A 21,467-nucleotide genomic window follows, 5' to 3' on the forward strand; every position below is an offset into this window, starting at 1 on the left:
CACACACACACACACACACACACACACACACACACACTTACACTTACACTTACACTTCAACAGATTGTGTGTATTTCTTTCTAGTCCATCATATGACTGGATGAGAAAGCTGACCCAGAGGAAGAAGCAGGCCAAGAAGGGCAAAGCCTCACTCCTCTTTGACCACCTAGAGCCCATGGAGCTGGCTGAACACCTCACGTTCCTGGAGTACAAGTCCATCAGGAGGATATCAGTGAGTGTCCCGGTGGAAAAAGACACTTGGCCTGAGAACCCATCCACCTGCTGGGGCCCTTTCTTCCCTATCTAACCCCTGTGTGTGACATTCCTCAAGACTCTTTCCAAGAGTACTTTTTCCACAGAACTCTTTTTAGCCCCTCTAGTACTGTTACTAAGTACAAGAACAAAGCTTTGGCTGTCAACTAACCTCGTCCCCAGGCTAATTGCGCACCACCACAGAGTATGTTCTTAGATACGTTTGCTCTACATTTCAGTTAGTTTTATTTGCTGGGTAGTTCACGTGTAAATTCACCAGTTATGTAGGGCACAGTATATGCCAATGACGTCTGTGTTATCTACTCAGCCGACTGTACATGCCATGTACACTAACTCTCCCTTTCTCCAACCCCCAAACCCAGTTCACAGACTACCAAAGCTATGTAATGCACGGATGTCTGGTAGATAACCCAACACTGGAGCGCTCCATCGCCCTGTTCAACGGAGTCTCCCAGTGGGTTCAACTCATGGTGCTCAGTAAGCTGACACCCCAACACCGTGCTGAGGTCATCACCAAATACATCAACGTGGCCCAGGTAGGAAGAGAGGACTTCCTAGTTGTAGGTTTGATGGTAACACTTTACATTACAGTGCACTTATTACTGTGTAATTATTATTATTATTTTAATTATTATTAAATACCAAGTATTGTTACTTACCCCATATTTAGGGTTAGGGCAACAGTTGAATTGGGAATAAGGATGCAGGGAGCATAAAGAGTGTAGATGGAAGACTTGTCCATTATGTTGCATGAATAGATAAGAGACACAGCATTGTCTTACGTCAGGTGGCATCACTCTTACGAGACACTCGTCCCTCAACCGTGCTCATGCATTTCCCTGTTTAACTGCCCAAGAAGCCTGTCATGACACAATGTGACAGCCTCCTCAAAATGAAACTACCAACTAAATGATAACAAGCATTTAAATAAATAAAAAATGTATCTGTGGAGTCGTACAGGACAGTGCCATTAGAGGGCCCTAAAAGGTTCAATCTGAACATTTGTTAAAGTCTGCTCCTTCATATTACCACAGCGTTTATTAGTGAGTGGGTGGGGTTCTTTCTTCTCTCGATCTCTCTCTCTCTCTTTTTCTATCTCTTTCTCTCTCTGGCTCTCTCTGACAGCTGGGGCGTTGCTGGTTCACGCTTCTTCACTCTCCCCACCTCTCCACTTACATCCTATATTCCATAACTCCTCCTCACAATTTAATTTCTCTGATGAGCTAAAACCCGCCCACTCTGACACAAGCAACTGTAAAAGAGGTCGGGGCAATTTTTTGAGGCATAAATTCTCATTAACTGTACAACATTGTAACGCTTGAAATGGTTTCTTTCGCCTCCATGTGCAGAAACTCTCTCATTATAAGTATGTGAACATGCCGAAGGAGAAGGAACGACAGAAGAAGCTAGAGGGACTCACGGTTCAATATGAAGCACCGTATATTAATCAGACAGTTAGCTGAGCCTGACTTGCATTAAATCGTCTGTATCAATGAAACTGGAACATTGTCAATTAGATCACAAACACCCTCAGCTCATTAAAAGCTACTGCTGCCCACACATGCTTTTCTTTTCTATTATAGAAAGGCCTCCTCTATATGCTTTCCTCGTGTAGCTTTATCAGCAATTTAAGTCTTATAGGTTATGGTGAGAAATGGTATTTCTTAATGTTGTTTAACAAGCTGCGTATCATAACGTTTCTCAACATTAATCCACAAGAGCTTTCACAAGATTCCTTACACAAGTAAGCTTACAACTCGAACGCACCCAGTATTTTTGAAAAGTTATGATATGATGGCACATTGTAGTTGAATAACTTTTGATCCATCCCCTTGCTCTTTGTGAGAAACGAGACGGATCAATGCAGGAGGAATCGTTGCGCTATCTGACGTAAGAACAGGGCTTCCCTCTAGCAATAACACTGTCTCATCTCGATTCATGCGATTCTCCATGTCTAATTGCTGGGGGGCAGAGGGTGACATTAAGCATCATGCATGCTGTTGGGCCTCTTAATCTGATCAGATACCAGGGGCTTCTCCCTCCATTATCATCTACAAGGAATTAGATAAAGGAATTATTCAGAAGACTAATGACTAGCACTCATGCTCATGCCTATTTATGAAGGCAATTTCTCAGCTAATGCAGAAGCGAGTCTGTTCAACTCAAGAGGGCTCTTTGTTTTTAGATTTTTACAGGCAAAGCTTCTCACATTTTAAAAATAAGATGTTACAGCATGTTACCCTGATGTAAAGAGAGATTAATTGATGTTGGTGTATGTCGCTTTAGATACTGTATTGGAATAAAGTTGTTTTCAGGTATGTTAGTTTTTTTATTGTAATTTGTATTTCTCTTCCTCATTTACTCTCGCTCTATCTAACTCTTCCCTCTCTCCATCTCACTCTACCTCCCCTCTCTCTCCCTCTCTCCCTCTCTCCATCTCACTCTACCTCCCCTCTCTCTCCCTCTCTCCATCTCACTCTACCTCCCCTCTCTTCCCTCTCTCCATCTCACTCTACCTCCCCTCTCTCTCCCTCTCTTCCACCTTGTTCCATGCCACTCTGTCCTTCAGAAACTCCTCCAACTGCAGAACTTTAATACGCTGATGGCCGTGGTGGGAGGTCTGAGTCACAGCTCCATCTCTCGTCTGAAGGAGACTCACTCGCATCTGGCTCCCGAGGTCACCAAGGTCAGCACGCACGCCTGCCTCTGCTCTGTCACAGCCTCACTAATATCATCTGATGKRATTCTACATTTTAGTTTACTTTAGATCATGGTCGTATTCATTTAGCATCTGCTAAAGATACATTKAGACCAATTCATCAACTACCATGTAGGGATGGTTTCAGAAAGCACACCACACAGAATTGATACCGTTCTAATTTCCTGSCATTGGATGTTACATTTGATAACATCTGTATYGTATCGATTGCTGTCATGTCACTCTCGCTGTATCTTTCYGGTGCTGTATCTAATATCAGTAACACTTTACTTGACACACAGCATCATAACTGTTATAATATGTCATAACAGCCAACATAACTTGTCATAACCTGTTATAATATGGTCATAACAGTGTCATGACACATATTTAAAACTGTTGTGACACATATTGCGTTATTTTATGGCTGGTTATGATACCTACATATAAGTGTCAAAACCCACAAAACCTATCACACAAGGCAAAACATTCCATTACACCATAGCCTGCGTGTCAACAGTATACTTATGTTATATATGTTTCTTTAATTGACCATGTGAAATTATCATTGTAATTGCGCAAACATTGATGTCAGACATGCACGTACCCCAATGCTCTGTTGCTGATGCCTGGGATGAATGCAGGAGCAGATTTCAGGAGCAGGACAATTCACCCACTTCTTGACTGATGACTGACATAAGGGCATGTACGTGATAGGCCTACCTGGCTTATATGATTCTGATGGTCGCAATGCTTCTTGACAGTGTCATAAAGTGTATTTTCTACAAGTTATTTAAGATATGAGGAAAAAACACGACTCTAAAGAATTCGTTACAACAACAACAAAAGATATAAGAAACAAACTTTCTAATGAAGGAAACTTTTGGCAGGGAAAAAACTAATTTGAATAAATGTGGGGTTTGACACTCTGATGTAGGTGTCATAACCAGCCATAAAATATCGCAATAAATGTCACAACAGGTGTAAATATATGGGTTGTGATAGCAGGTGTAAATATATGGGTTGTGATAGTGTTATGACCATATGACAGGTTATGACAAGTTATGTCAGCTGTTATGGTTATTACCCTAATATCTATGCTGTCCACCACTTCCTGACATCTTACCCCTCCCATCAGATCTGGAATGAGATGACGGAGCTGGTCTCCTCCAATGGGAACTACTGTGCTTACCGCAAGGCGTTCACAGACTCCGAAGGCTTCAAGGTCCCCATCCTGGGAGTCCACCTGAAGGACCTGATCGCCGTGCACGTGGTCTTCTCTGACTGGGTGGACGACGACAAGGTGAACATCGTAAAGATGCAGCAGCTCTACCTCACCTTCAACGAGCTGGTGTCCCTTCAGAGTGCTGCATCCCAGGTGGAACCCAACATGGACCTCATCTACCTGCTCACCGTGAGTGTCCCGCCCTAAAAGGTTCCCCGTCAACAGGAAATTGACTTGTTTATCATTCTGTCACTCAATTTGTCATTTCAGTGGGTATCAAACAACATTTTGTAGGATCATACAAAAGAGTAACATGATTATATATGTGTTTGTTATTGCAGAAAGGCTGAATCTATTTTCATGTTTAATCATAAACAATTTCCTCCAGCTCTCTCTAGACCTGTACTACACTGAAGATGAAATATATGAGCTATCTTTACTAAGGGAACCACGTAACCCAAAGTCTTTGGTAAGACTTCTTGTTGTGGTTTATAGGCTGCATTGTTGGAGCTGTAGTTATTAGAAAACTGAAATGTATGAAAATAGAAATAATACTGTATACCTGAGGGTTCCTATATTAACTCTCTATCTTTTCAATCCCCACAGCCTACCTCTCCGACAACCCCCAACAAACCAATGGCCCCTCTGGACTGGGCGTCAGGTGTGACAACCAAACCTGACCCCAATGTGGTGAACAAGCACATCAGGAAGGTGGTGGATGTAAGTTGCTTCCATTACAGTAACTGATCTGTGTCTTATCTTGAATAAAGTCCAGGTGGACATAGTTTAGCTGTGGTCTGAACGCTTGAAAATGTTACTATCTACAGGATGGGTAATCCATCTATAAATATCTCGTACATTATTTCAAGAATCAGTCAGTGGCTTTTCCTGTCACAGTACCAAATATTTGAGTATGTATATAAACCGAAAATATGACTCAAAAAAAGACTGGTGCTTGTAAATCACTTACAGTATTTTGTTCATGTCTTTTTCTGGGAAGTCTGTATTCAGGAACTACGACCATGACCATGATGGCTACATCTCTCAGGAGGACTTTGAGAGTATTGCTGCCAACTTTCCTTTCTTGGACTCCTTCTGTGTGTTGGACAAGGACCAGTGAGTGACCCTGTCTACCATTGAAATATGACGGGTTCAGAGGTGTCGCAACTAAGCCACCTCATCCTCCTCTTCGATTTCCCTCTTTCTGTCACCAACAAACACCCTCTCCCTATTTCTCACTCACTCACACATGCGCACGCACATACGCACGCACATTCCACACATGCCTTTAAAGCAGCTACGAGCATCCAAGATGCAATAAGACTGCGATTGTGGGTAGTCTAAACATTTCACAGCGAGATACAGTAACTGGCCATCAACAACCGTGTTTCACCACACCAAGCTACAGTGAAAATGAGGTCATTGGTAATGTCAAACATCCTCTCGTAAATCTGCAGGAAAACCCTGTGAAGTCACAACAGAGTCATATCTGCTTTTAGCCTTGCCCTGTCTTGACTGGGAGTGGTGCTTTGTCGCCATGGTTTGAGGAGGGGGGAGGTGAAGGTTATGGCAGCCCGTGAAGGACACACAGTGCCACACACAGTGCTCTGCCCTCGCGTCCTGGGCGGTTCATCTGTTCACTGGAACGCTTCAAATCACATTTAGGCTCGCCTGAGCAGCTCCATGACTCAGAAAATAGGTCTGGGAGGCTGAGCTCCTTAGGAGGGAGACTGGAGATATGTAGGGGCTGGAGTTGTCACAAACCACCTGGGTGTCTAATTTAGAGCACTGTTGTAGATCTCTTCCTGTCTGGATAAAACAGAAATAAGGGATGGGAGTTACTGTAATGTTTGCATAACAGGAGCTGTCATTCTCTCCATCTGATCATTCTCTTATCTGTATTTATTTTTCTCTCTGTCTATGTCTCTCTTTCTCGCTCCTCTTCTACAGGGATGGTCTGATTAGTAAGGATGAGATGATGGCTTACTTCCTGAGGGCCAACCCCTTGCTCCAGTATAAAATGGGCCCTGGCTTTATCCACAACTTTACGGAGATGACGTATCTGAAGCCCACCTTCTGCGAGCACTGTGCTGGATTTGTATGTATCCTGTGCACTTTGTAATGCACACTAATATAAACTAGTTGTTTATGCTCAGAGAGACAGCGCACTTTTGGTTGGAAGAAAAGTATAATGCTTTCTGGTTGTTTATGTCAGCAATATACTGCCATCAAATTAGTGCAAGACAGCTACCGAATCATACAGTGCTGAGAGAAGATGTCTATCTTTACTCCTTGAAGAAGTTGATTAATGACCTTCTAGGACAAAGATGATTCACAGTGCATAGAGGGATGTAAAAATACAGTGATGCAATATGTTGACATGACTTCAGGATACATTGGTTTATTAAAGTTGATAAAACAACACTGAGTCATGTCGACAGAACAATAATGTGATTTATATGGTAATGCCACCTCTCACATAGTCAACAATAAAAGGATGCACATCTTACGTGACAGAACAGTTATTGTTGCGTGTTAAAATATGTACACAAATTATGTTCCCTCTATCTTTCTATTTTGTGTTGTTTTGAAAATAAAGGAGAATTTCTACAGAGAAGTCCTCCTATTCTCAAATGAACACACACACACACACACACACACACACACACACACACACACCACCAAACACACAGAGTTTACAGGAAGGGTGTTGTGAGAGATTGTATCCTGTTTATTACACAATGGTTTACACTGAATATGCTTCCACCATTACAAATTCTAACATTCCTTTGTATTTTTCCCACTCGCTCCAATTCCTGCCCCTCTGGACTTGTTACTATTAGCTCTGGGGAATAATCAAACAGGGATACAAGTGCAAGGGTAGGTTCTATGGACTGTGCGCATATGTATCAGCCTGTTTTCTATTATTCGGAGAACTGCACATTTAAGACATTTGGGATTTTTCATTATACATGCACTGTGAGGGCTAAGGTCTGACAGCAATGTTATATGTTCCATTTCAGATTGTGGGGTGAACTGCCATAAGCAGTGCAGGGAGCTGTTGGTGCTGGCCTGTAGGAAGCTGCCGCGCTCCACCTCTCTGCGAAGTGTCTCCCCTGGGAGCTTGACCCACAGCTCTCTACCCAGCAGCCCCGCCATGCCCACCTGCAAAGGTACAGCAACACTTTAGTGATATACTGTAACCAACAGCATTTCAACTATGATGGTTGGTCAGTGTATTTCATTCCTGTCATATTGTCCTCCCTGCAGATGAGGATGAAGTGTTTGAGTTCCCCTCGGTGACACCTGGCAGTTCTGACCTGGATCATAAGTCAATCACCCTGATGACGGGCTCGGCCCAGCGGATCTCTGTGCGTCTGCAACGGGCCACCACCAGCCAGGCCACACAGACAGAGCCTCTGTGGCCAGAGCACACCTGGGGGGCTGGGGACGGGGGCTCCCACACCTTCCCCAAGATGAGATACCGACCACACAGGAAGGCCTCCAAGAGCAAAGGCTTTGCCCGCTGGGAAAATGAGGCCCAGGGGCAGCCCAGGGGTCGACGGGATTCCCAAGAGCAGACGGACGGACCTGCAGAGGTGGTACAGAACGGGATAACACCACACAGAGAGAAGGTGACTGCAGCTAAGGTGTGTGTGTGCTTGTATATGTGTGTGTATGGGTCAGGGGATCTCTGTATATTGAGAACGGTGTATTGCATAGCAAACGTTTTACGGGCTCCTGACCAATTCTGCTATTTTGTGTGTTTTATTTTGGGTTGATCTTAACTGTTTTTGGACATGATGTTTCCGCCATCGTCTCCTATGACCGAAAAGAGCTAATGAGCATCAGAACAGCAATCACTGACCTCGATTTGGATGAATATTTCTACTTCAACGAGTCGGAGGCGCAGGACACACTGCTCACCCTGGACCAGGCCCTGATGAAAATACGTCAGCGAGTACATAAACCTCTTCTACCCTCTGTTCAATTGGTGAACATACAATCACAGGAGAACATACAATCACAGGAGTACAAACTGGACGAGCTCCGTTCGAGACTATCCTATCAACGGGACCTGAAGAACTGTAATATCGTATGTTTCACAGCGTCTTGAGTGCACATGGACATGGATAATATAGATCTAGCTGGTTTTTCTATCCATCGGCAGAACAGAACGGCAGCGTCGGGTAAGCTCAAGGGAGAAGGTGTGTCTCTTTGTTAACAACAGCTGGTGCGCAATCTCTAACATTAAGAAAGTCTCGAGGTTCTGCTCCCCTGATTTCGAATACCTCATGATAAGCTGTACCCCATACCAAAAGAGTTTCATCTATATTTTTTGTAGCTGTCTATTTACAACCACAAACCGATCCTGACACTAAGATGGCACTCAACGAGCTGTGTAGGGCCATAAGCAAATAAAAAAATGCTCATCCAGAAGCGGCAAGCTTTGTGGCTGTTGATTTTAATGCAGGAAAACTGAAATCTGTCTTACCTAGTTTCTTCCAGCCTGTCACATGTGCAATTAGAGGCTAAAAAACTTCACCTTCACTCCACACACAGAAACGCATACAAAGCTTTCCCTCGCCCTCTATTTGGCAAATCTGACCATAACTCTATCCTCCGGATTCCAGGTTACAAGCAAAAATTCACAGGAAGTACCAGTCATGCACTCAATATACAAGTGGTCCGATGAAGCGGATGCTAAGCTACAGGACTGTTTCGCTGGGGCAGACTGGAATATGTTCCGGGATTCATCCGATGGCTTTGAGGAGTTTACCACATCAGTCACCGGCTTCATAAATAGGTGTGACAAAGTTGCCCCCATAGTGATCGTACATCCATATCCCATTCAGAAGCCATGGATTACAGGCAACATCCGCACTCAGCTAAAGGCTAGAGTTGCCACTTTCAAGGAGCGGCACACTACATTTACATTTACATTTAAGTCATTTAGCAGACGCTCTTATCCAGAGCGACTTATAAATTGGTGCATTCACCTTATGACATCCAGTGGAACGGCCACTTTACAATAGTGCATCTAAATCTTTTAAGGGGGGGGGGTGAGAAGGATTACTTTATCCTATCCTAGGTATTCCTTAAAGAGGTGGGGTTTTCACGGTGTTCCTCCGGAAGGTGGTGATTGACTCCGCTGTGCGTGGCGTATCGTAGGGAGTTTGTTCCACCATTGGGGGGCCAGAGCAGCGAACAGTTTTGACTGGGCTGAGCGGAACTGTACTTCCTCAAGTGGTAGGGAGGCGAGCAGGCCAGAGGTGGATGAACGCAGTGCCTGTTTTGGGTGTAGGGCCTGATCAGAGCTGGAGGGACTGTGGGTGCGTTCCCCTCACAGCTCCGTAGGCAAGCACCATGGTCTTGTAGCGGATGCGAGCTTCAACTGGAAGCAGTGAGAGAGCGGAGGAGCGACGGGTGACGTGAGAGAACTTGGGAAGGTGAACACCAGACGGGCTGCGGCTTCTGATGAGTTGTAGGGGTTTGGCACAGCGGGACCCAGCCAAAGCGGTTGCAGTAATCCAGACGGAGATGACAAGTGCCGGATTAGGACCTGCGCCGCTTCCTGTGTGAGGCAGGGTCGTACTCTGCGGATGTTGTAGAGCATGAACCTACAGGAACGGGCCACCGCCTTGATGTTAGTGAGAACGACAGGGTGTTGTCCAGGATCACGCCAAGTTCTTAGCGCTCTGGGAGGAGGACACAATGGAGTCGTCAACCGTGATGGCGAGATCATGGAACGGGCAGTCCTTCCCGGGAGGAAGAGTAGCTCCGTCTTGCCGAGGTTCAGCTTGTGGTGGGATTCCGTCATCCACACTGATATGTTCTGCCAGACATGCAGAGATGCGATTCGCCACCTGGTCATCAGAAGGGGGAAAGGAGAAGATTAGTTGTGTGTCGTCTGCAAGCAATGATAGGGAGACCATGGAGTTATGACAGAGCCAAGTGACTTGGTGTATAGCGAGAATAGGAGAGGCCTAGAACAGAGCCCTGGGGACACCAGTGGTGAGAGCACGTGGTGAGGAGACAGATTCTCGCACGCCACCGGTGAGGACCTGTCAGGTAGGACGCAATCCAAGCGTGGGCCGCGCCGGAGATGCCCAACCGGAGAGGGTGGAGAGGAGGATCTGATGGTTCACAGTATCGAAGGCAGCCGATAGGTCTAGAAAGGATGAGAGAGAGAGAGAGAGTTAGCTTAGCAGTGCGGAGCGCCTCCGTGATACAGAGAAGAGCAGTCTCAGTTGAATGACTAGTCTTGAAACCTGACTGATTTGGATCAAGAAGGTCATTCTGAGAGAGATAGCGGGAGAGCTGGCAAGGACGGCAGTGTCAAGTGTTTTGGAGAGAAAAGAAGAAGGGATACTGGTCTGTAGTTGTTGGACATCGGAGGGATCGAGTGTAGGTTTTTTCAGAAGGGGTGCAACTCTCGCTCTCTTGAAGACGGGAAGGACGTAGCCAGCGGTCAGGGATGAGTTGATGAGCGAGGTGAGGTTAGGGAGAAGGTCTCCGGAAATGGTCTGGAGAAGAGAGGAGGGGATAGGGTCAAGCGGGCAGGTTGTTGGGCGGCCGGCCGTCACAAGACGCGAGATTTCATCTGGAGAGAGAGGGGGAGAAAGAGGGCAGAGCACAGGGTAGGCAGTGTGAGGCAGAACAGCAGGTGTCGTTTGACTTAGCAACACGAGGATCGGATGTCGTCGACCCTCTTTTCAAAAGATGGTTGACGAAGTCATCTGCAGAGAGGAGGAGGGGGGGGGGGAGGAGATTCAGGAGGGAGGAGAAGGTGGCAAAGAGCTTCCTGGGGTTAGAGGCAGATGCTTGGAATTTAGAGTGGTAAGAAAGTGGCTAGCAGCAGAGACAGAAGAGGAAAATGTAGAGAGGAGGGAGTGAAGGATGCCAGGTCGCAGGGAGGCGAGTTTTCTCCATTTCCGCTCGGCTGCCCGGAGCCCTGTCTGTGAGCTCCAATGAGTCGTCGAGCCACGGAGCGGAGGGGGGACCGAGCCGGCCTGGAGGATAGGGACATAGAGAGTCAAAGGATGCAGAAGGGAGGAGAGGAGGGTTGAGGAGGCAGAATCAGGAGATATGGTTGAAGGTTTGAGCAGAGGGAAGAGATGATAGGATGGAAAGGGAGAGGGTAGCGGGGGAGAGAGAGCGAAGGTTGGGACGGCGCGATACCATTCCGAGTAGGGGCAGTGTGGGAAGTGTTGGATGAGAGCGAGAGGGAAAAGGTACAAGTGTGGGCGGGACTTGGAGGGGAGTTGCAATGAGGTGTTAGTGGAAAGAACCAGCATACTAGTAAAGTGAGGTCGGAGCGTATTGCCTGCCTTGTGAGTAGGGGGGAAGGTGAGAGGGTGAGGTCAAAAGAGGAGAGGAGTGGAAGAAGGAGGCAGAGAGGAATGAGTCAAAGTAGAGTGGGGAGGTTAAAGTCGCCAGAACTGTGAGAGGTGAGCCGTCCTCAGGAAAGGAGCTAATCAAGGCATCGAGCTCATTGATGAACTCTCCGAGGGAACCTGGTGAGGGCGATAAATGATAAGGATGTTAAGCTTGAAAGGGTCGGTAACTGTGACAGCATGGAATTCAAAGGAGCGGATAGACAGATGGGTAAGGGGAGAAAGAGAGAATGACCACTTGGGAGAGATGAGGATCCCGGTGGCCACCACCCCGCCTAACCAGAAGCTCTCGGGGTGTGCGAGAACACGTGGGCGGCGACGAGAGAGAGCAGTAGGAGTAGCAGTGTTATCTGTGGTGATCCATGTTTCCGTCAGTGCCAGGAAGTCGAGGGACTGGAGGGAGGCATAGGCTGAGATGAACTCTGCTTGTTGGCCGCAGATCGGCAGTTCCAGAGGCTACCGGAGACCGGAACCCACGTGGGTCTGTGCGCGTGGGCACCAGATTAGGGTGGCCGATGCCACGCGGTGTGGAGCGTTTGTATGGTCTGTGCAGAGAGGAAGAGACAGGGATAGACAGACACATAGTTGACAGGCTACAGAAGAGACTACGCTAATGCCAAAGGAGATTGGGAGTGGCAAGTGGACTACGCGTCTCGAATGTTCAGAAAGTTAAGCTTACGTAGCAAGAATCTTATTGACTAAAATGTATTAAGATGTACAGTACTGCTGAAGTAGGCTAGCTGGCAGTGGCTGCGTTGTTGACTTTGTAGGTAGCTGGCAGTTGTTGACTTTGTAGGCTAGTGGCAGTGGCTGCGTTGTTGACACTACACTAATCAAGTCGTTCCGTTGAGTGTAATATCTACAGTGCTGCTATTCGGGGGCTAGCTGGCTAGCTAGCAGTGTTGATTACGTTACGTTGCGTTAAAAGAAACGCAAATGCTGGCTAGCTAACCTAGAAAATCGCTCTAGACTACACAATTATCTTTGATACAAAGACGGCTATGTAGCTAGCTACGATCAAACAAATCAAACCGTTGTACTGTAATGAAATGAAATGAAAATGTTATACTACCCGTGGAGCGAAGCGGAATGCGACCGGGTTGTTGAGTGCGGAAGTTCTATTCGGTAGACGTTGGCTAGCTGTTGGCTAGCTAGCAGTGTCTCCTACGTTAAGACGACAGATAGAGCTGGCTAGACACCTCGGGTAATTAAGATAATCACTCTAAAACTACACACTCTAAACTACACAATTATCTTGGATACGAAGACAGCAAAGACAACTATGTAGCTAGCTAACACTACACTAATCAAGTCGTTCAGTTGGGTGTAATAGTTGCTACAGTGCTGCTATTCGGTAGACGGTGGACGTTTGCTAGCTGGCTAGCTGCTGGGCAGRTAGCAGATAGCAGTGTAGACTGCGTTAGGACGACGAAATACGATAATTACGCAATTATCTTTGATACAAAGACGGCTATGTAGCTAGCTAAGAAGAAATTGCTAAGATTAGACAAATCAAACCGTTGTACTATAATGAAATGTAATGAAATGTAATGAAAAGTTATACTACCTGCGGACCAAAGTGCGAAGTGTCACTAATCTGGATGCTTAAAATAAATCCCACTACGCCCTCCAATGAACCATCAAACAGGCAAAGCATCAATACAGGACTAAGATTGAATCCTACTACACTGGATATGATGCTCGTTGGATGTGGCAGGGCTTGCAAACTGTCATGAACTACAAACTGAGACCCAGCCACAAGCTGCACAGTGACATGAGCCTACCAGAGGAGCTAAATGCCTTCTATGCTCACTTCAAGGCAAGTAATACTGAACCATGCATGAGAGCACCAGGTGTTCCRGACGACTGATCACGCTCTCCGTAGCCGATGTGAGTAAGACCTTTAAACAGGTTAACATTCGGATTACTAGGACTCATACTCAGAGAATGCGCTGACCAGCTGGCAAGTGCACAGTGACATGTTTAAAGCAGACCACCATAGTCCCTGTACCCAAGAACGCCAAGGTAACCTGTCTAAATGACTATCACCCTGTAGCACTCACATCTGTAGCCATGAAATTCTTTGAAAGGCTGGTCATGGCTCACATCAACACCATCATTTCAGACACCCTGGACCCGCTCCAATTCGCATACTGCCTCAACAGATCCACAAATGACGCAATCTCTATTGCACTCCAACCTGCCCTTTCCCACCTGGACAAAAGGAACACCTTTGTCAGAATGCTGTTCATTGACTACAGATCAGCGTTCAACACCATAGTGCCCTCCAAGCTCATCACTAAGTTAMGGACCCTGGGACTAAACACCTTCTAAACACCACGGGGGCCCCTCAAGGGTACGTGCTTAGTCCCCTCCTGTACTCCAGGTTCACCTATGACTGCGTGGCCGCACACGACTCCAACACTTTCATTAAGTTTACTGACAACACTGGTAGGCCTGATCACCATCGACAATGAGCCTGTTGGGAGGTCAAAGACCTGGCAGTGTGTTGCCAGAACAACATTTCTCCCTCAGCATCAGCAAGACAAGGGAGCTGATCGTGAACTACAGGAAACAGAGGGCCGTGCACATCGACGGGGCTCGTACCCCTGCACATGACTCAGTACTGGTACCTCGTGTATATAGCCAAGTTATTATTACTTATTGTGTATTTATTATTACTTTTATTATTACGTGTTTTACTTTTCTCTATATTCTTTCTCTCTGCATTGTTGGGAATGGCCTGTAAGTAAGCAATTCACTGTTAGTCAACCTACACCTGCTGTTTACGAAACATGTGACAAATAACATTTGATTTGATTTGATTTGTCTCTGTGTGTTGGAATGTGTGAGTCGCTGTGTGAGTGTGCATGTGTGTATTGTTGTGGCTTTATGGGATGATTATGCTTTAATGCTCTGTGACACAACATACAGATAACTGTCCAAATAAATAATTTTGGCAGTTACCTGTGTCACATTGAGACTCTCATTATCACTCCTTCTCCCTCAAGTGGTTGTTATTCTGTTTGTTAATGGTGATCCTCTCTCATGCATGTTAAAACACTTTGTCTTTTTTACTTCTAACAATAGCCCAATAACAGCATTACAGTTATCATTGTGTTATGTGTTTTCTTATCAAGCCCAAAATGGATGACCTGGCAAGGTCAGATTCAGGGACGCAGGACAATACAGTGAAAGGTCTTTTCTTTGTCTTTGTTGTCAGAGTCTGTGTCCTTCACCTTTTACCTACGGCCTCACCACCGCAGAAGGTTTTGTTATTAAAGCCTCAAATATTTTCATACCCATGGAAACAAGGGATTCAGTAACATGGGAAAGAGGGACTTTTTCTCTTCCATTCACTGGGAGATTATCTAGATCAAGGGAGCACAGAGGCCACAGAGGCATTCAGATTGATGGTGGCTTGTGTCAAGAAGTTGATTTTCATCAGCCTAAGAAGGCTAAATAAAGACCATTTAGTTTGGCTCAAAAGCAGAGCGTTGAAGATTTTATCGAGACAAATCTTGCTTTTACAACCTGAGGCACTAATGGTATTATTGGGTCATCTACCTTGGGAACATTTGGATCAACATTCAATCTAACGTATTTGCAAGTGGTTTCCATCCTCAGAGCCTCAACGAAACTCACATATATTTCTTGATCCCATTACGAGATGGACGTAATCCATACTATTAGCCAATTTGTTGCCACTGTAGGCAATCTACAAAAACTGAACATCTCTCTACAGTTGTGACTTCTTCTGAATGACTGGCAAGGGTGTTCCTGTCTTCTCTCCTCTGTCGTGAGCTCTAAATATGTGACGACAGTATGTGTCTCTCTTCTTACCCTTAGAACAGCTGACATGGCGACACCGAGGGCCGGACCCAGGGCCCCAGGAGGTCCTCGGCAGCCCGCATCATGAAGCTGTCCTTACTAGGGGAAGTACTTGGCTGCTTGAGGCCCCCATTTGGTGACCTGGAGTAGGACGGACCTCCTCTGACCTAGACGGACATGTATTCAGTGAACCACATGTGAATAGTGATGCTGAATCCCAAACCAGTCTCTTCCCGGGTCCTTTCACCTTCCCTCACACCAAGCGAGTTGGTTCGGGCAAAGGGCTGGTTTGGCATTCACCGTGAGAGTTCACATGCCATAAGTGAGTGAAGGGGAGTGAGAGGATGTGGAGTGGTGGAACTGAAAARGCCCTTGTTTGGTAGGGTACAGACACTCCTGAATGCTCCCCAGCTCTACACACCTGCCTTTCCACCCCATCAGTGTCATGGGGAAAGGATCCTGGACTACCTATAAGTGATTTAGGTTTGTTGGGGCTCAAACGGGGCTCACCAGTGTTTGACAGACTGACCGGGTGTCCACCTGTGCCTGTATGAATGTCGGAGCATGTACAGTACATGCTTACTATTTACAGTGTGTGTGGTCTGTGGTGCACATACACTATATGTGATATCTACTGTTGATTTGCTGAAGAAATCATTAAGGGCATGTATAATACCATGAAATGAAGTTATTTGGGTCACGTGACTAAGTTGCAATAACGTTTTGAGAACATAGTGAACGTTTTTGAATGGACTAGGAGAGGGATGCAAAGTGAGAATGCAATTGGAGATGGGAGAATGCATACACGGATCGAGATGTAAAGCAATAGAAAGTTAAAGATGAAGTGAAAGTGATGAGGGAAACAGAGGCAGGTACATTGTTTCTAAAGGTAAGTTTATTGTAACATGACTACTGATGATCGTTTATGTGCCAGTTCTGTATCTTACTCTGGAATCCAAGAAATGGTACTTGCTGTGTGAGCATGAGATAAAGAACAATATAACCACTGAGACTTGTTTTATAAATCAAGGAATAGTTGTGTCTTTTGGTTAGTCAAGAAAGCTTTATTGTTTTCAGCCTTATTATTTCAAAGGGATTTGAACTCAAAAGATGAAATCTAGTCTTTGTAATATGTGCCCACTCAGGACAATAAGGTGAACTATGTATACTGTACACATATTTATGGGTTTAGGCATGTGATATTTCATACAGTCATGCGATACTAGTGAAGCTGGTCAGTGTTCAACCTATTCTGGATATTTCAAAGCAATGCAGGTTAAATATGTGAATATGGGTCAACGTTGTTGTCTCACTGTCCACAGAAGCCATTGAGTGACCTTTGACCTTTTTTAATCAGCTGAAGGATCAAGCCTGTTGACTTCAGGCAGAGGTAATGGAATCTCCACTAAGCCCTCAGTCAGTGGAGCACTGATTACTAACTTGCTTACAGTAGCACCAGATGTGAGCCCAGGTGCTCATTGTGTTGTGGTTGCCAGGCATCAGTTGAGTGAGCAGGTCAGTTCCTCCATCACCAAGGATACAGCAGGTTACGTAAGAGGAGATAGTTTATTTTCATCTGTAGAGAGACTGCTTGCAGGGACTCCACCCCCTTCAGGGTAGGGAGAAGTAGGTATGGGCAGGTGAGTTTGACATGGATCTCTGTAGAGACAATAGGGTCTGACCTTTTGTTCGACACAGTAGGACAAGAACAGGGCCTCAGGGTCAGAGCACTCCGTGTTGGAGGAGGGGCATGGGGAAAAGATAGTGTATATTAGCAAGAGATATCCAAAGCCACATATACAAGAGTTAAGGGATGGAAATTATTCAGTGCTTAGTGCGTCAGAGCAATATCACTCTCTTTGCTACTGGACCTCTCATGGATAATGTGGTRTTCCTGCAAGGTCTTAAACCCACAATATCCTCATACCTGGCTGAAATCAAAGACAGCAAAGTGTTGTGATGCCACAGAGGTTCTTTACTAAATGGCTGAGCTGCTTTTAGAGTACATTGGTCTGCTTGAGTACTCATTGATCTTGGTGCCAGATCCTACAAACAGTAGCTCTATTGGGGTTGTTACGTGTTGGGTATTGAGAACATACAGTACAAGTGCTTGTATAATATTACACTAATGAAGACCAATAATCTGATCTTTGAAGGTTCTGAAGTCCCTGCTTGTCTCACACTCACATACAGTAGTTACCACACTTGACATCAAATGACTTTATTGTTTGTTCTGAAAACGGTTGAGTTATCATGTTGATAAGGGATATTAAGGCAGTGGCAACTTCACTTCTGCAACGACATACTTTTGTTTGTATTTGGGACACATTCCAACAAGACTTTATATTTTTTCAGTCAGATTATTGTCAACAATATGGATGACACTATTATCAACATTATTATCATTAACTGGTCTACTTGAGAAAAGTGTGTTGTTATCTCACTTGATTGTGTTTGTCATCTATTTTATTTTCATTCTATCTATTTGTATTGTTTATGKAGAGAATTCTGTAGCATTGTTTGTTTTGTCATTGTGTGCCAATGTTATTTTATTATTTGTTGATGAGTGGCAAATTGATACAGATTTTGATAATGTACAGTATTAAACAGATTTTTCAGCGCCGAGTTTAATCAGTTCAGATTTGTCAAATTGTTATTGAAGGCTACCACAGTAAACTACTATCTCGGTCAAATCTTTAGAAGTGCATCCTGTAACCAACCATATGGCAATGTTTTTTACTCCTTGTGTATTTGTGAAACAGTGAAATGTACCATCTCTAGCCTGTTACCTGCTGACCCAGTAGACATATAGTCTATTTATGTTTATGAGGGAAAAGTAAAGCCAATACATATTCTGAGGCCAGAAAACTCACTCCGGCCCAATATCAGATGTATTATTAGTGGTGGAAAATGAACCAACTAATCATAACCTGAATACTGGATTTATGTATGTAATATGAATGTATATTTACCCATAGAATCACAATAATTTTATTAAGGGACAAATCTCTCAGCAACGTGATAGGCTACATCCCAAAATATATATTGAACAAAAATATAAACGCAACATGTAAAGTGTTGGTCCCATATTTCATGAGCTGAAATAAAAGATCCCAGATATTCTCCATATGCACAAAAAGCTTTTCTCTCAAATGTTGTGCACAAATTAGTTTACATGCTGTTAGTGAGCATTTATCCTTTGCCAAGATAACACATCCACCTGACAGGTGTGGCATATGAAGAAGCTGATTAAACAGCATGATTATTACACAGGTGCACCTTGTGCTGGGGACAATAAAAGGCCCCTGTAAAATGTGCAGTTTTGTCACACAACACAATGCCACAGATGCCTCAAGTTTTGATGGAGTGTGGAATTGGCATGCTGAATGCAATAATTAATTTCTCTACCATAAGCCGCCTCCAACATCGTTTTAGAGAATTTGGGAGTACGTCCAACTGGCCTCACAATTGCAGACCATGTGTAACCATGCCAGCCCAGGACCTCCACATTCAGTTTCTTCACCTGCAGGATCAACTGAGACCAGCCACCCGGACAGCTGATGAAACCGTGGGTTTGCACAACCAAAGAATATCTGCACAAACTGCCAAAAACCGTCTCAGGAAAGCTCCTCTGCGTGCTCTTTGTCCTCACCAGGGTCTTGACCTGACTGCAGTACAGCGTCGCAAACGCTCACCTTTGATGGCCACTGGMACGCTGGAGAAGTGTGCTCTTCATGGCTAAATCCCAGATTCAACTGTCCCGGGCAGATGGCAGACAGCGTGGATGAGCGGTTTGATGATGTCAACGCCCCATGGAGGCGGTAGGGTTATGGTATCGGCAAGCATAAGCTATGGACAACGAACACAATTGCATTTTATCGAAAGCAATTTGAATGCACAGACATACCGTGATGTGATCCTGAGGCACATTGACGTGCCATTAATCCACCGCAATCACCTCATGTTTCAGCATGATAATACACGGTCCCATGTTGCAAGGATCTGTACACAATTCCTGGAAGCTGAAAATCTCCCAGTTTTTCCATGGCCTGCACACTCACCCATTGAGCATGTTTGGGATTCTCTGGATCGACGTGTACAACAGCGTATTTCAGTTCCCGCCAATATTCAGCAACTTCGCACAGCCATTGAAGAGGAGTGGGACAACATTCCACAGGCCACAATCAACAGCCTGATCAACTCTATGCAAAGGAGATGTCGCGCTGCATGAGGCAAATGGTGGTCACACCAGATACTGACTGGTTTTCTTATCCACCCCCCTACCTTTTTTTGAAAGGTATTTGTGACCAACAGATGCATATCTGTATTCCCAGTCATGTGAAATCCATAGATTAGGGCTTAATGAATTTATTTCAATTGACGGATTTCCTCATTTGAATTGTAACTCAGTAAAATCTTTGAAATTGTTGCATGTTGCGTTTATATTTTTGTTCAGTGTACTTATTACCTTGATCAAAATGCCTATCTTTATGTGTAAAAATGTTTTTACTACCTTGATGGATTATTTTGGGGTTATAATATTTAAAAATATACTGTGTATTTTTCTACAAAATAAAAAATAAAGACAAATATAAGTGATAACACATTTAAATAAGTTTTACAGGAATCTTATGAACCATACGCTGTTAGTACCCATTTCCCATATCTTTCATATTTCACTATTATGTATAAATCTGCTCGATACTGTGTTTCAATACTGTTGTTCTGCTCCATCTTGTCGACCATGTGCTATGGGTTGATTTGCCAATTCTGTCTTCGCTAGGCCTATGTTTGTTGTATCTTTACTGGGGGGAACCATGCCATAAAGATAAACAGCTGTAAACTGTTTACACTTTAAACCGCCAAATAAAAAAGATAATCCTGTTCATCAGACTCTTTGTACACAAGCCCATTGGGGCATTGCCCACATTTCTATCTCATAGAAACAGAACGATGTTTTATCTTTTTAAGGAGAATGGAGAACCAAGATTTGTTTTAGGACTTATTGATACAGTGGGAAGTAGAGAAGGAAGATGGAGTGACATGTCCACAACAGGATGTCTCCCACAGAGAGCAGGTACAGGTGCATTTTTATCTAATTTATCTTGAAGATATGTATCTTTAGTCTTCAAAGAATAAAGGGTAGGTAACATCTGGAAAAATGCCTTTCATGTTCTATTTAGATATCTGAAATCGCTGACATCTAAAGTGAAAGATGAAACCTTTCTCTAAACTGGGAAATGTAAACATGGAAATATGTTGTCAAACACCATCCCCTAGTGGCGGTCAAGTGGCACAGACCATCTACAATTTACCATTGCCTGGTGAGGATAGGTTGGATAGCTGACCATAAGTACTTCAGGGACTTCACAAAGACTGAACATAAATATTTATCAAATTTAAATAGTTGATTTATATCACATATTGCAGACGAAAGCTATCTCTCTATGCCTGTTAATTAATTGTATTTTTTTCTCCAGTGCATGTCAAATGATTCGATTTGTACGGAAGAGTATTAGGGCCATGTGAAGAGAAGRAAAAAAATGGCAAAGGGTGGTGGAACTTGGATTAAAAGTGGCAATATTTCGAGAATAATGTCGCAGTTATATTTCAAGATTAAAGTATGGGATTTGGTTAACAGCATGTCTCCCTGGCTTCTTGTTGCTTTGCGCGCCACCATTGAAATTGCCTGCAGTTATATGACCTGGTGAAACTATACTTAGGAAATCCTTTCTCTTTTAGCACATAATAACCATATTATTATAAAATAGGCCTATTAGGACCTGGAAGAGGTTGTGCCACAGATTATTTTCAGAAGGAGGAACCACACGGATTTGGATGAGGTATGCTGGTTTGTGCATGCAGGAGTGGAGAGTTGGTCCTTTAGTTGCCTCTCCTCCCACAGACACTTGGTTAAAATCCTTGCTGCTTCATTGTTCATTCTTCCCTCAACCGTTGGATAAACCTATAATTTACTATCACTTGCCCACTGTAATGTACGATTTGCCTACAGGTTAGGGTACTCAATCTAGTGGGCAGCTAT

General features: G+C 44.4%; 1 protein-coding gene across 2 annotated transcripts in view; it reads left to right on the plus strand.

Moving 5' to 3' along the window:
- The window catches only part of rasgrp3 (RAS guanyl releasing protein 3 (calcium and DAG-regulated)), a 20,661-nt gene extending 351 nt beyond the window's left edge, over positions 1–20,310 (plus strand). The window contains exons 2-13 of one of the 2 annotated variants that reach the window (XM_023970552.2): positions 85–232; positions 636–809; positions 2,843–2,959; positions 4,110–4,385; positions 4,585–4,665; positions 4,803–4,916; positions 5,197–5,312; positions 6,147–6,294; positions 7,040–7,076; positions 7,220–7,369; positions 7,467–7,846; positions 15,443–20,310. In XM_023970552.2, coding sequence (XP_023826320.1) covers positions 101–232; positions 636–809; positions 2,843–2,959; positions 4,110–4,385; positions 4,585–4,665; positions 4,803–4,916; positions 5,197–5,312; positions 6,147–6,294; positions 7,040–7,076; positions 7,220–7,369; positions 7,467–7,846; positions 15,443–15,451 — 1,734 coding nt within the window. In that variant the 5' untranslated portion in view covers positions 85–100 and the 3' untranslated portion in view covers positions 15,452–20,310. The remainder of the gene's footprint in view (positions 1–84; positions 233–635; positions 810–2,842; positions 2,960–4,109; positions 4,386–4,584; positions 4,666–4,802; positions 4,917–5,196; positions 5,313–6,146; positions 6,295–7,039; positions 7,077–7,219; positions 7,370–7,466; positions 7,847–15,442) is intronic. The other variant, XM_070434911.1, reaches the window with a different exon arrangement.
- The last annotated feature ends 1,157 nt before the right edge of the window (positions 20,311–21,467 follow it).

Source organism: Salvelinus sp. IW2-2015, linkage group LG25, assembly GCF_002910315.2.
Source record: "Salvelinus sp. IW2-2015 linkage group LG25, ASM291031v2, whole genome shotgun sequence".
NCBI lineage: Eukaryota > Metazoa > Chordata > Actinopteri > Salmoniformes > Salmonidae > Salvelinus > Salvelinus sp. IW2-2015.